The 13,526-nt window shown below is 62.5% G+C and overlaps 1 protein-coding gene across 23 annotated transcripts in view; it reads left to right on the plus strand.

The window, feature by feature from the left end:
• Positions 1-2,693: 2,693 nt before the first annotated feature.
• Positions 2,694-13,526, plus strand: part of NRXN2 (neurexin 2) — a 106,279-nt gene continuing 95,446 nt past the window's right edge. For 14 of the 23 annotated variants that reach the window (XM_059710211.1, XM_059710212.1, XM_059710227.1 and 11 more), the window contains exons 1-2: positions 2,694-2,909; positions 11,523-12,477. In XM_059710211.1, coding sequence (XP_059566194.1) covers positions 11,766-12,477 — 712 coding nt within the window. In that variant the 5' untranslated portion in view covers positions 2,694-2,909; positions 11,523-11,765. The remainder of the gene's footprint in view (positions 2,910-11,522; positions 12,478-13,526) is intronic. The other 9 variants (XM_059710209.1, XM_059710220.1, XM_059710210.1 and 6 more) reach the window with 3 other exon arrangements.

Below are 13,526 nucleotides of genomic sequence, written 5' to 3' on the forward strand. Positions count from 1 at the left end.
CCCATGAGGGCCCCCAAGCCTTGTCCTCCATTGGGTCCCCCGCTCTGTCCCTCCTTCCATCCTCAGCCCCCTCCCGCCCTTCCCCCTCTGAGGCTGTAATATCCGTTTCACGATTTGGGGGCTGAGTTGCTATAACAACAGACGGTGATTGTGTTGTGAAGAGCAGCTCTCTCCAGAGCTGCCCGCCTCCCGCGCTGCCTCCATCCCTGCAGCCTGTGGCCTCCCCTCCCCACCGCCCCCAGCCCCAGCCTGGCCTCTTCCCGGTGTGTGTGTGTGTGTGTATGTGTGTGTGTGTGTGTGTGCATAAATGTGCCCAGGGCCGACCCGCCCGGGAATGGGAATGTGCCGTGGGACTGTCTGTTCATGGTTGTATGTGTGAATCCGGTGTATGCGCTTCACATTGCGAGTGTGCATGTGTGTGCACAGACACGCACGCTGCGTTTGCTGCATTTCCCCTTCACCTTGTGTCCCCCCCAGGCTTCGCGCCAGAGAAGGGCCACATTGGGTGGGGGCCAGTTGGGGAGGGTGTCTTGAGGTGGTGGGTCCCAACTGCATTAGGTAGTCTGAACAGTGGGCCTTGGGGGAGACATCCTTGTAGCTGGGGGGAGGGGCAGGGAGGTGCAGCAGCTGTCAGGTGACCTTTCCTGCCCTTGACAGGCAAAGGTGGCCCAGGGAGCTGGGGATGGGGACAGGAGACAGATGCTCACTCTTACATTCTTTCCTGGCCTGTCTTCCTGACACCCCTTCCCACACCATCTCTAAGAGTCTGAGCGACATTCTGTGAATCACTGCACCTGTCTGTCTGTCCATGTATGCCATGGTGCCTGCCTGGATAAATCTGCGTGTGAGTGTGTGTGTGTGTGTGTGTGTGTGTGTGTGTGTGTGTGTCGCGCACTGCAGGAGGAGGAGGGAGTCAGGGGGATGGGTGGGGCAGTGGGCTGTGGGGTCAGGCATTTCACATCCACAGGCCCTGACTCAGCACTTCCCGTTCTCTGGCTCCTTTAGTGGCCTTGGTGGGGCTAGCCTGAGGGTCTCTCCAAGGTCAGAATGGGCCCTGGGTCTGGGATCTGGCTCAGCGATCTCTTGTCCTGACCCCTACGAAACAACCCCTGCAGCCTGGGTTTACCCCCCTGTTACCCCATTACAGGCTGGGGAGGAGACCCCTGGTGGGTGGGTGTCCCCACTCATCTACTCAATAATTGACCCCTCTGTGCCAAGTACCTCAGGGGGAGGATGACCCATGGCAGGCCCTCTGTGTGCACCTGTTCCCTGGGCCATGTACATGTCTGAGTGTGTAGGCACCGGTGTGCACACGTTTGTGTGTGTTCTTTAGCAGCACGTGCGTCCTGCCCTGTGGGGCATTTCTGCAGCTGTCCCTTGTGCTGCTTGGGAGCGGCTGTGTGCACATGGGTAGGTGTGCATGGCTGTGCGTGTGCGCTGCATGCCCATGCATGCAGTAGTGGTTGAATGTGAGTGTTTTTTCCATGTTCCTCTGGGTAAGGAGCACCAACTACCACTGGCTGTGCAGATCACAGACCCTGCAACAGAAATCAGGATCCTGGAGGGAGCTGGCAGAATGGCCTGGTACACGCGCATGTGTGTGCGCACGCGCCATGGGGTACACACACACACTGCTTCATTAAAAAACCCACTGTCCAACTCTGGTACACAAAAGGTGCTAGGTCCCCCTTTCATTGGCTGAGTGAGCGAAGGGGTGTCCCATTCCTCCCATACTAACACACACATGCATAGTGATGCGATGCCCTCACAGGGGAGAACTTCATCCCAGCACCACCCTCACTCTGAGGCTCATGGTTGGGAGAACAGAAAACGGGGCGGCTGTCAGTTTCCCTGCAGGGCAATGGGCAGTCGCGTCCCTGCCCTTAAACCCACTCTTACCCGAGTCCAGCGTGGCAGGCAGGACTGGGGATCAGGCTGCAAACTCTGGGATTCCCATGAGGCAGGGCTGGGAAACCCCAACCCCTAGGTCTACCCCGCCCCCGCTCGGCCTTTCCCACTCTCACCGCCTCTGTCCTTATCCCAGCAAAGACACTGCCTCCTCAGTTCCAGGGCAGCCTGGGGGCCCTCGGCGGTGGGAGGTGGAGGCCAGGCAAGAGGCTGGAAAACGCCCCCGGCAGCCGCAGGCAGGGTCCCCCTTCCCTAGGCTCCTCGTTGGTACGGGCCCGCCCCTGGGCATAGCCAGCAGAGGGCGCCGCGGCCCGGGTCCCACACCGGTTCCGCTCTCTTGGTGCCCCAAGTGGGGGCCCGGGTCCCACACCGGTTCGGCTCTCTTGGTGCCCCAAGTGGGGGCCCGGATCCCACACCGGTTCGGCTCGTCCCGCCCCTGGGCGCTGCCCGATGGGCCCGCCGGCAGGGACTGCGGGACCCGAGGACCCAACCCTCTGGGCGGGAGGGTAGGGCACCTGCGTTTCCAGAAAAGGCACTGGGGCTGGGTTGAGCGTCTGCCAGTTGCGGGCCCGGGCTCCAGGGCTACGGAGCGCGAGCGGCTGGTAAGAGCTCGGATGCCCCGGGGCCGGGATGCCTGGGTCCTGCGCGCGGGAGGGGAGTGGGCCTGTGGAGCCGCCGGACTGGCGGCTTCTGCGCCTTTGCATTGGCTGCGCCGCTCGTCCATTAGCGCAGCCTGGTCCAATGCGCGCGCCCGGGGGGCGGGCCCTGGTGCTGATGCTGCCGTCAGTCGGTGTTGCAGGGATGCGGCGGCGGGAGCAGCCGCCCTGACTCGCGGAGCATCCTCCTCCGAGCGGCACCGCGGCGGGGCGGGCGGGGACGCGGCGGGGCGCGAGAGGCTCGAGGCAGCCGACGCCGCTGGCCCCGGTTGTGTCACCCGCCAGAGACGGGGCGGCTCCGGGGTTCTGATCCCCACCCTTCAGTTCCTGGAGCCCCCAGACCAGGTACGGGGGGCAAAGGAGGGGGGGGGTGCTGCGGCGGAGATGGGCGGGGGGCGGGAGCCGATCCGCGGAGGGAAGCGATCGGAGGGGCGGGGGAGGCTGGAAGGATAGATAGATTGGGGGGCGGGGGCGCTGCCGCTGAGAGGCTGGCTGGGTGACAGAGGAGGCTAGGCGGCTGGGGGCTGGGGGTCGGAGCCTCCCTGTGGAAGGGGCACTGGCCCTGAGCAAGGGTGAACAGAGGTGGGGGAGGAATGGGGCGAGGAGGCAGGGCTGTGAGGGAGGCTCTGAAGAGGGGGGACCCCAGTCTGTGCTAGCCCCCAGGTCTGGAAGCCGCTCGGCCAGAGGGGCTGGGGAGCTGTTGTGCTCGGAAGGGTCTGCAGGGGAGAAACCAGCCAGGAGCTGGGCTTCGTGGGAGGAGGCCAGGGGGCTGGAGCGGGGAAAGAGAGTAGTGGAGAGGCAAGGAACTGGGGCCAGGCCAAGGGCTTCCCACTAAGGGGCACCCCTGAGGACCAGGCTTTACTGGGGGATGGGAGCCAAGGAGAGGTTATTGGGAGGGAGCAGAGGGGATGGTGCCGAGGTGTTGAGGCAGAGATGGGTCTGTGCTGGTGGAGAGCAGGGAGACATGGGGGCCTGAGGAAGAGGAGGGGAAGCTTGTGTGTGGGGGGGATGGGGCGATGAGAGGAGACTGGGAGATCCGTAGGAGGGGGCTGCGCTGGGGTGGGAATGCTGGGCGGTGGCAGGGTTATGGTCAGAGTACTGCAGGGAGAGGAAGCTGCGGGCCCGGGGCTAACCCCCACCTCCAGAGAGGAGGGGACCTTTTCTCAAGTCCCAGCCTCCTCCCCCCGCTGAAGTAGACATCTGCCCTGGGTTCTCTGGGCTGGAGTACGAGCCCTTAAACCCTGGAGGGGCCCTAGAAGGCAACATTGGCTTTGGGGGGCTGCTGTCTCCTGTAGTCTCAATCCCCACCTGAGTCCTGGCTGAGGGCATTTGGGGCTTCGCTGAACCAGCAAGAGCTGGGAGGGGCTGCTCCTTGGTGCCTGGAGGTGGACGGGGAAGCTGCCCAGACCTGGAGTGAGGAAACCAACCTTAGGGGGTGGCTCTTGGCCCTCCACTCCTCTTGGCTGCCTAGGGGGCTTCTGTACACCTTCGGTTTTGTATGTGTGGGGGGTGGGGTGGGTGGGCGAGGACCTCCCATTCATTCCTGCCCCTCCCTCTTGCCCACCTTCCCAGGGTCTGAGCATCCCTTTTGGGGGCGGGTGGACTTGAAGGGTTTGCATTCCCTATCTGCTGCCAGGGGAGTAGAAAGGGAGAAGGGAGGTCTGCTGGCCTGTTAGCCAGGGTGCCTTCTGTTTCGTGGGTGCCTCAGCCACTCAGGTCCCTGCCTCCTCCTGCCTCCAGGCGTGCTGGTGTCTGAGGCTGTGCTGGCTCTTCCTGGGGGTAGGGGAGAAGGGCCATTCCTGCCAGAGGAGGTGTTCTCAGACCCACCCTGTCCTCAGATCCTCAGGGGGTGGGGGTGGGACTGTCAGCGGGTGGCCTTCCAGAGCCGCTGGCTTCTTGGCCTGGGCTGAATCCACACCTGGCTTCCTGAGGAGGGGCTGGCTTCTGGAGGGGTTGTTGGAGACCTCTGTTCCCTCCAGACTCGGTGTCTGCCCAGGTCCAGCTGCTCCCTCCCGCCTGCCTTTGCCAGTGACATAGACAACCCGACACTGATCCATATGTTCTGTGGTCCCCACCCAGACCCACACCTACACAGGCTCACGCACCTGCGGACACAATACACCTCCTGGCAGCATGCCGCCTACACTCATGCCCAGAGAGACTGCCACCTCAGAGACCTCCCCCAGGCGCCTGCTGCCATGCACATGCTACACACATGGCCCCTGCACACTCCCAGAGCCCCAACCCCACACTGTCGCCCTCACTGTTCCCATCCCTCCATCCCCTCCCCGGTTCCCACAGTCACCTCAAGCACATTTACCCTCTTCCATACACACCTTCACTCCCCGGGACACACCCTCTCCTCCCCAGACACCCACCCATGCACACCCTCCCCCACACACCAATACCTCCCACGCCCTCACGGCCATCACTAAGTAACACCTGCCCCTCGGGTCCTAAGCACTTTACCCCAGGCCTTTGTGTGTGCACGTGTGCGCACTCCGGCACACACTCATACATGCTAGCAGCCCCGTTAAACCTTGGCTCACCCCTCAGCTTCTCTCTCACTTACGTTCTCTCTCCCTCACTCGCTCTCATATGTTCATCCCCTTGGAAAGCCCCCTAAACCCCAGGCCCTCCTAGCTCTCCTGACGACAACCACAATCCCTCCTGGTCCCGTCCACCACCCAGCCACACCTGGCCTTCCTCGGAACCTTCCCGTTTCTAGGCGCCCCACCCCAGCACTCACCCTCACCCTCAGGGCCCTACTCCTGCCTCCTGCTGACTATGCTGTCCATTCATTCCTGCTCCGGAGCCCAGCCCCCACGGGGACACCCTGACTGTGCCTCACAGGCAGCCAACCCTGCTGCTCCATCTGCCGGGCGCTCCCTGCCTGGCCTTGTCCACACCGGTGGGCCTGTGAGCTCTCGGAGACTCATTCAACAAATAATTCCGCGTGGGCCAGGCACCTCGTCATTTACAAAGCCACCACCATTTGACACAGTGGAGTGGGGTGAGAGTGACGCCACCCGGGCTCAGCTCTGTCCCCTCAGCGGGCCTCAGTTTCCTCATCTGTAAAATGGGGGTCCTCATATCTACCTCATGGGCTTTCTTTTTTCTTTAAGGGCTAGAGGAGATGGTTATGACAGTAATCATTGTAACAAGTGTATTGGTTGTAGACCTGCTGTGAGCCTGGCGCTGTGCTCAGCGCTCAGCGAACTGTGCTGGTCTCACGCATTTGTCAGGCACACGTAGAGCCCGCAGTGAAGAGCCGCCCGGGGCATCATTGTCATAACCGTGCACACACGTGCCTGCCATGGAGACCACATTTCCAGGCGCCTCGTACTCACTCACAGGCTGCCCTGACATCCACCTGTCCCCTCTGCATGGCTGGGCCGTCAGAATCCCCTGGCTGTGCCCAGCACAGGGGTGGGCATAGGGGTGAGCTCACCCTTCCCACTGCCTACCCCTCTGCCCCCAGGCAACTGTGTTTCACCCCAACTCCGCCAAGTCATTCAATTACACTTCGGTCCTCAGCCCGCCCACCTGGCAGCAGCCTCCTCACAGCGCACCTCAAGCTGCCACCTCTCGTGCCCAGCCCCCTTCACGCTTCTCTTCGTGGACAGAGACCTGCTCAGGGGGACCTGTGAGCCCAGCGGCGCTGCTGGGGAACTCCCGCCAGCCTTCAGGCCCCTCCCTCCATTCTCCCACCTTCCTGGGCAGGGGGAGGTGCCAGCAAATAGGAGAGGGCCCAGGGCGAGAAATCTGAGTCCCACGCTGCCACTTACAAGCTGTATGACCTTGGAGGGGGGGGGGGGGGGCGTTCCTCTGTGAGTGTCAGTTTCACCGTCTGTAAAAGGGGCGGTGGTAAGACCTGCCTTGCTAACTTCCCTCGCTGGGCCCTGGTGAGCATCAAAGGAAACACGAGACACATGGAGTTTTGCAAACTGTAAAGTGCTGAGATGAGGAGTTTTAAAAGTACTCATTAATATAACACATACTTTTCACTTCAGCCTATGCTAGGCACTGTATTAAATGCGTTACATTTATTAATTTTGACAACACCATTATTTCCTCTATTTTACACACAAGAAAACCGAGGCTCACAGAAGCTAAGGAACTGGCCCAAGGTCACACAGCTAGACAAACGGAGAACTGCCATTTGAACCCAGCTCCGGACTCAGTGCCTCTAACCACTGCACTACCTGTTTTTGCCACTGCTGAGGTGTGGCTGGACATGGACACGCAGGAGGGCTCTGTCTCTTCTAGGTCATCAGGGCTGGGAGGAGGGAGGAGGGAGCAGGGAGGGGAGGTGGGGACTGTTTGCAGCCCGCCAACTCTGCCAAAGGTTTTAGGGAGGAGAGGGGACCCCCAAAACACATTCTGTGACTGGAAGGGACCTCAGGGCTCTGCTAGTTGGATGTCCCCCTTTCGTGTGACTCACAAGCCCCGTCCTGAGCGCCTCTGAGCAGTAGTCATCCTGCCCCGGCTCACACACCTCCGCACACGAGGACCGTGCCACCCCCCGGAGGCAGCCTACTCTAATGTTGGCTGCTCTGGATTGCCAGCAAGTTTCTCTAATCCCGAGCCAAAATCTCCCTCCTCATAACAGCACTTCTCCCACCTGTCCACGCTGCCTTCTGGGGCACCAGGATGTGTGTAAACCCAGCTCTTCCTCCTGCGCCCGGGGGAGGCCCCTGCTGTCACACTCCCAGCTGGCATGAGAGGGAGCTGGCAGCGGAGAGGACAGCCAGAGGGAGGCGGGCATTCCCATGGCTGGAGGTGTGTGAGTGTGAGTGAGTGTGGTGTGGATGTGACCAGAGAAGGGGCTGAGTGGATGCTGGGAGAAGGCCCCCGGCCAGGGCTCTGCCAGGGTGAGTGTGGGCTGTGTCACCCTGGGAACTGCATCCATTTGCTCAGTTTGCACTGGTGGGTGTGGGCCTTGGCCTTGGGTCAGATGGGGAGGCCCAGGCATGGAAGAGCAGGCACAGTGGAAAGCATCTAGAATGGAAGGCCAGTGGCCTTGGTTTTAGCTTTGCTCTGCTGCGTGACCCTGGGCAGTCACTGCCCCTCGCTGGGGCTCCATTTCCACCTGAAAAAAGAGAGAGGGATGCACTCCATTAGCTAAGAGGTCTGTGTCTTTCAGGCTAGGGGCAAACTCAGAGTCTGGCTCATCGGCAGAGGGCAGCGGCCTGTGAAGGCCCGATCAGACAAGGTGGGCTCTGAGCCGTCACTGCCTGTGGCCTGTGGCCTGTGGCCTGTGCTGGGCAGGAGGAAGGCCGCTGCTTACTTGCACTCGAACTTGGGCAAATGAATTCCTCATTCTAAGTGCAGGCTCCTTGTTTGTACGCCTGGGGTGACACAACTACCTCCTGGAGCTAGAGGGTTAAATGCACCTGCTGGTCCAGCCTGCACCTGACCCACAGTGGGGAGCCCAAAAGTTGTAGCCCGGATGTGACAGTGGCACTGGCCTGGCCATGGAAGGTGAGCAGTTGTCAGCCGAGGAGGAGCCAGAAGTAATCTAGGAGAGGATTCAGTGGGGAAGAGAGTAGAATGAGGTCTTGAGAGCCGCCGACTCACCTCAACTCCACCCCCTCTAGCTCCCATCACTGCTGGCTCGAGGCTGCTGGGTCCATGTGTGGCAGGGGCGCTGGGAGCTGACCGAGGGCAGAATCCCAGATTACATGAGAGGTCAGTTCCCCAGGGGGGCGGCAGCCCTGGCCAGCCGTGGCTGGCAGTGTGCAGGGCAGTGACGTCAGTCAGCAGGCAGGGTATCCCAAGGCTGCTCCGGCCAGTCAGTGTTGTGCACTGGCAGTGGACACTGGAGAAGAAGAGGGGGTCTTGGGGAGCAGTGCTTGGACTCTGTGGGTGCAGGGGGCTTCCACTGCATTGCATGAGCCTGGGCTGAGGGGCCTTGCACGACTCCAGGAGACTTGATATAGTTGTGCAAGGCAATGGCCCTGGCCATTAAGATCCGAGGCCAGGCGCCGTGAATGTACCAGGAGTTGAAGAAGGACGGGGCATCAGAGATTAGCGGGAACCCCCTGCGTCCTGGGAGGAAGGGTGGGCTGTAGGCTGGGTCAGCAGAAACTTGGGCCTGGGGCGTGGAGGTGGAGGGCGGGGAGAGAACGGTGAAGAGTGGCAGGTGCTGGGAGCTGCAGGGTGGGTGAGGTGGGAAGGACCTGGTGTCGCTTAGCTCACATTCCTCTTTGGATAATGTCTGCCTGGCAAGCCTAAAGCTGCCCCATGGTCCCTGGAGAGAGGACCCAAGGAGGGCCTGGCCTCCTCCTGGCCAGCCCTGCAGCCCCTCTGCCCCTGGCACTGAGCCCAGCTGGCCGGTGCTGCAGAGCTGCGGGCTGTGGGGAGAATGAGTAATGAGCCTTGAGGGGCTGCAGGCCCAGACCCTGGCCTCCCTCCCAGGAGGCACCCGTAAGTTCTGCCTCCGTTCCCACAGCTGGCTCACAGACACGTGCCTGTGCATAGCACCCCCTTCCTTCCCACACTGTCCCTCCATACCTTGGCACACACAGACTCTAGTGGAGTCACCCCCTCCTAGAGTCACTCGTTTGCTGCCAACCTCTCTCCCCCGGTCAGGTAACATTCTTTCTGGCTCTCAGGACCCAGGCCCCCACCTCCCAGTCTCTGGAGGCCTCTCCACCATCCTTCACTCTGTCTGTCCCCGGCCAACTTCCTGGACGAGGGAGACCCTGCCCCCAGGCTTCCAGCAAGCACCCCTCTGCATCTCCCCAGAAGGTGGGGATGGATAACAGAGGGACTGGGCTGGGGGTAGGGCAGGGTAACTGAAATCCCCTCCCTCTCCTGAGCTGAGGGGTGAGTGGACAGCAGCACGGAATCCTATTCCCTCTGCTAGCGGAAATCGATAGCTAATTAATTCCCTCCCCAAAATAGTGTCCGGAGGTGGGAGCTGGCGGGGGCTGAGAGAGGCTAGGCCAGGCTGAGACCAAGACCCCCGCAGGGGAGGGAGGGAGCATGACACTCAGGGGCTGTGCATCTGGGGGCCACTGGAGAAGGGGAGTTTGGCCTTTCCCTCCCCCAAGCCTGAGGGTCCCCCTCCCCTGCCCTGAACTGGAGTCGGGGTACATGTGTGTGGGGGTAAAGGCGTCAATCAGACTGGGAGCAGGTGCTGCATTTAATTTGATTGGCTAATTAGCCCGCGCATGTTAATTATCTCCATTACCCAATGAGCAGAGGCAGTGGCAAAGCTATATATAACCAGGCAGTGTTGAGAGGGAGAGGGGCTGCTTCCGGGGCTGCCTCACAGCCTCTGCCCCGCCTGGGAAGAGCCAGCCCTTGGAGGGGCACTTGAGTCCCTATTGGAGTTTGTAGGGTTGGGGGTGGGGCAGCGTCAGAAGGAGCCAGATGGAAGGACCTGAGAGCTGGGCTTTGGGGGTCTATTGGGGATGGCTCCCTAAACACGACCACCGGCTCCTGAAGGCTTCCAGCCCCTTCTCCCTCCTGTACTCACGTCACTTCAACCACCCTGCCCTCCCCCTCGCTATGTTATTAGGGAGACCCTAGCTTTCTCTCTTTCTTCAGACACCCCGCTTCCTCCCACATAGCTCTCTGACTCCTCACCACACCCTTCCATCCTCCTCCCTCTCCAAGCCACCCACCTCCTCTTCTTCTGGTTTCCACCTCTCTGAGCTACACCTGTGGTTGCCCTGCTTTTGTCTCCTTCATGGAGACAGATGTGCATCAGACAGATGTGGGTCTAAGTCCCAGTTCCCTGCTGACCAGCTGTGTGACCCTGGGTAAGTCCCTAGACTTCTCTGCAGGTTTCCCCAGCGGTTAATGGGAATAATGGGACTTCTCAGAGTGATGGGGTAAAATGACATTTGTAAAAATGCCCAGCATCCCAGGCCTTGACAAATGCTGTTTGAATTTGGAATTTAATTTTATCTATCTTCTCATTCCTTTTCTCCCCATCAGGCCGCCTCTCTCCTCCATTACTCCTCTGTCTCTGTCACTTTCCATACCATTCCTCTCCTTCCACTTCCCCCTTCCGTCTTTCCCTGTCTCCTCCCAAACTCTGGCCCCTCCCTGCTTCTCTCTCAGACTTCTCCCCACCTCCTCCCCTGCCTTCCTCCCCCAAATAAAATCAATGCAATATTCAGGAGGGTTGTTGGATATAAATAATTACGACTTGGAGTTTAACGAGATGCAAATTCCCCTCCCCTGCGTGGGGTATAAATTGCTCTCTGACAGCCCGTTACAAGGGTAATCATTTCAGAAAGGCAATTTTATGCAAATGAGCCTGCCTGCCTCCTGGTGGCTCCCCCAGCCCTGAACGGGGAGGAGGGGAAGAGAACGCAGGGATGGGGCTAGGTCTGAGGCTCAGGACTGGGAGATGGAGGTTGAGGGTGACACATTTAGGTTCATGAAGGATCTGGACTGGTGAGCAGTGGGGTTGGGGCCCAGGAAAGGGTGAGTGTGGTTGGGGGGTGGGTGGGGGGTTTGGAGAAAAGGAATCAGATGCCTGTGTCCTTGCCTGGATAGAGAGGGCTTGGGCCTGGATGCCTGCACCCTGGCTGGCTTCGGTCTCTTGCCCCTTCCCAGCCATTGATACCATTGACGAATTGACATTTAATTAATCCCAATGAATTATTTAGCCACTTCATTATCCAGCATCAGGAGCTGATGAGAGGGAGCTATGGCTGTGGTGGAGCCATGCTCAGGGCTGGGTGGCTCAGGGAGGGCGGGCTGGGCCGCCCGCAGACAGGAGGCGGGGTGAGGGCTTCTGCGTCGGGCGCCTGCTGGATTCTAAGGTGTTACCTGCCCACATCTCACACCAACAATGCGCTCGCCCTCCAGGTCCGAGGCACCCTCAAGTCCTAACGGGAAACAACTGCGCGCTTGCCGGTGTGAAGGGGGAGCTAGGCACCGATCGCCCCCCTCCCCCAAACCCTCATGAACCTTTTCCTCTCTCTTTCCCCGCAGGCATCCCTCCCGCCTCTCCCCTCGGAGCCCGCAGCCGGGGAGGGGCGCCTCCGCCGCGGCTCGGGGAAGCCGGCACCTGGGCCTCTGCGTGTGTCGCCTCGGGGCCAGGCCCATGGCACCGTGAAGCGGCCAGGGAGCCCCGCTCGGTGCGGGGGGCGCCCGGCCCCCTCCCCGCCCCATGCGCCCGCGGCTCTGAAGCCTGAGCGGGGCCGGGGGCCGGGCGGGGCCGGGGCCGCCGGAGGCATGGCGCCCGGGAGCCCGTGGCCGCTGCTGCTGGTGCTGCTGACGCTGGCGGCGGGCGCGGGCGGCCTGGAGTTCGGCGGCGGCCCCGGACAGTGGGCGCGCTACGCGCGCTGGGCCGGCGCGGCGAGCAGCGGGGAGCTGAGCTTCAGCCTGCGCACCAACGCCACGCGCGCGCTGCTGCTCTACCTGGACGACGGCGGCGACTGCGACTTCCTGGAGCTGCTGGTGGCCGAGGGGCGCCTCCGGCTGCGCTTCACGCTGTCGTGCGCCGAGCCGGCCACGCTGCAGCTGGACACGCCGGTGGCCGACGACCGCTGGCACATGGTGCTGCTGACCCGCGACGCGCGCCGCACGGCGCTGGCGGTGGACGGCGAGGCCCGGGCCGCCGAGGTGCGCTCCAAGCGGCGCGAGATGCAGGTGGCCAGCGACCTGTTCGTGGGCGGCATCCCGCCGGACGTGCGCCTCTCGGCGCTCACGCTCAGCACGGTCAAGTACGAGCCGCCATTCCGCGGCCTCCTGGCGAACCTGAAGCTGGGCGAGCGGCCCCCCGCGCTGCTGGGCAGCCAGGGCCTGCGCGGCGCCGCCGCCGACCCTCTGTGCGCGCCCGCGCGCAACCCCTGCGCCAACGGCGGCCTCTGCACGGTGCTGGCCCCCGGCGAGGTGGGCTGCGACTGCAGCCACACGGGCTTCGGTGGCAAGTTCTGCAGCGAAGGTGAGCCGGGGAGCAGCCGCGGGGCGCCTGAGTGCGGGAGGGAGGGGCTGGAGGCGCCCGGGGTCGGCCTGTGAGTGCACCTCCACGCGGGGGTTGTGAGGCATATCCCGTGTGAGGACGCCTGTCCCGGGAGACCGCGTGTGGATAGCCAGTGAGCTCGGAGCCGCCGGTGAGGCGGGTTAGATGGGCGTGGACAGCGTGGGCGTGGCCTCTGAGGGCCGACACCCCCCACTCCGGGGAGTCCTGTGGCTAATTGTGGGTGGGTATGTGTAGTCAGGTCCTGGCGAGAGGGTGAAGGGCTGGCGTCTGAGGCCGGTGCGGGGGAGTGAGGGCTGTGGGAGTATGTAGGCGAGGCCTCTGAGAGGAGTGGGTGGAGTCTGTGTGGGCGGGACCTCCGAGAGGCAGTGGGTGGGGTCGGTGTGGGTGGGGCCTCTGAGAGGTAGTGGCTGGGGCCTTGTGGGTGGGGCCTCTGAGAGGTAGTGGATGGGGCCTTGTGGGCGGGGCCTCTGAGAGGTAGTGGATGGGGCCTTGTGGGCGGGGCCTCTGAGAGGTAGTGGATGGGGCCTTGTGGGCGGGGCCTCTGAGAGGTAGTGGGTGGGGCCTTGTGGGCGGGACCTCCGAGAGGCAGTGGGTGGGGTCGGTGTGGGTGGGGCCTCTGAGAGGTAGTGGTTGGGGTCGGTGTGGGCGGGGCCTCTGAGAGGTAGTGGGTAGGCCTTGTGGGCGGGGCCTCTGCGGCGTTTGGTCGGTGGTGGCGGGGAGGCCTTCGAGGGAGTCCTGAGACATGGTAGGGTCTGTATGGCCAGGCCACTGAGGCTGTGCGGGCGAAAGGTCGCCGGGGGTGGGGTGGGATGGGGTGGGCAGCAGCGCCTGTGAGCGTCGGCGAAGGACTGTGGGTGGGGTCCGTGTTGGGGGCGTGGTTGGCCCCGGCGGGCGGGCCGGTGCTGGCCTCGGTGAAGGGCGGGCAGCGTGGTCTCCGAGGCTGGGCGGCGACAGGTGGAGGAAAGCCTGGGCGTGAGGGCGGTGGGCGTGCGGAGGAGGCGCGGGAGGGC

This window comes from Myotis daubentonii, chromosome 9, assembly GCF_963259705.1.
Source record: "Myotis daubentonii chromosome 9, mMyoDau2.1, whole genome shotgun sequence".
Lineage (NCBI taxonomy): Eukaryota > Metazoa > Chordata > Mammalia > Chiroptera > Vespertilionidae > Myotis > Myotis daubentonii.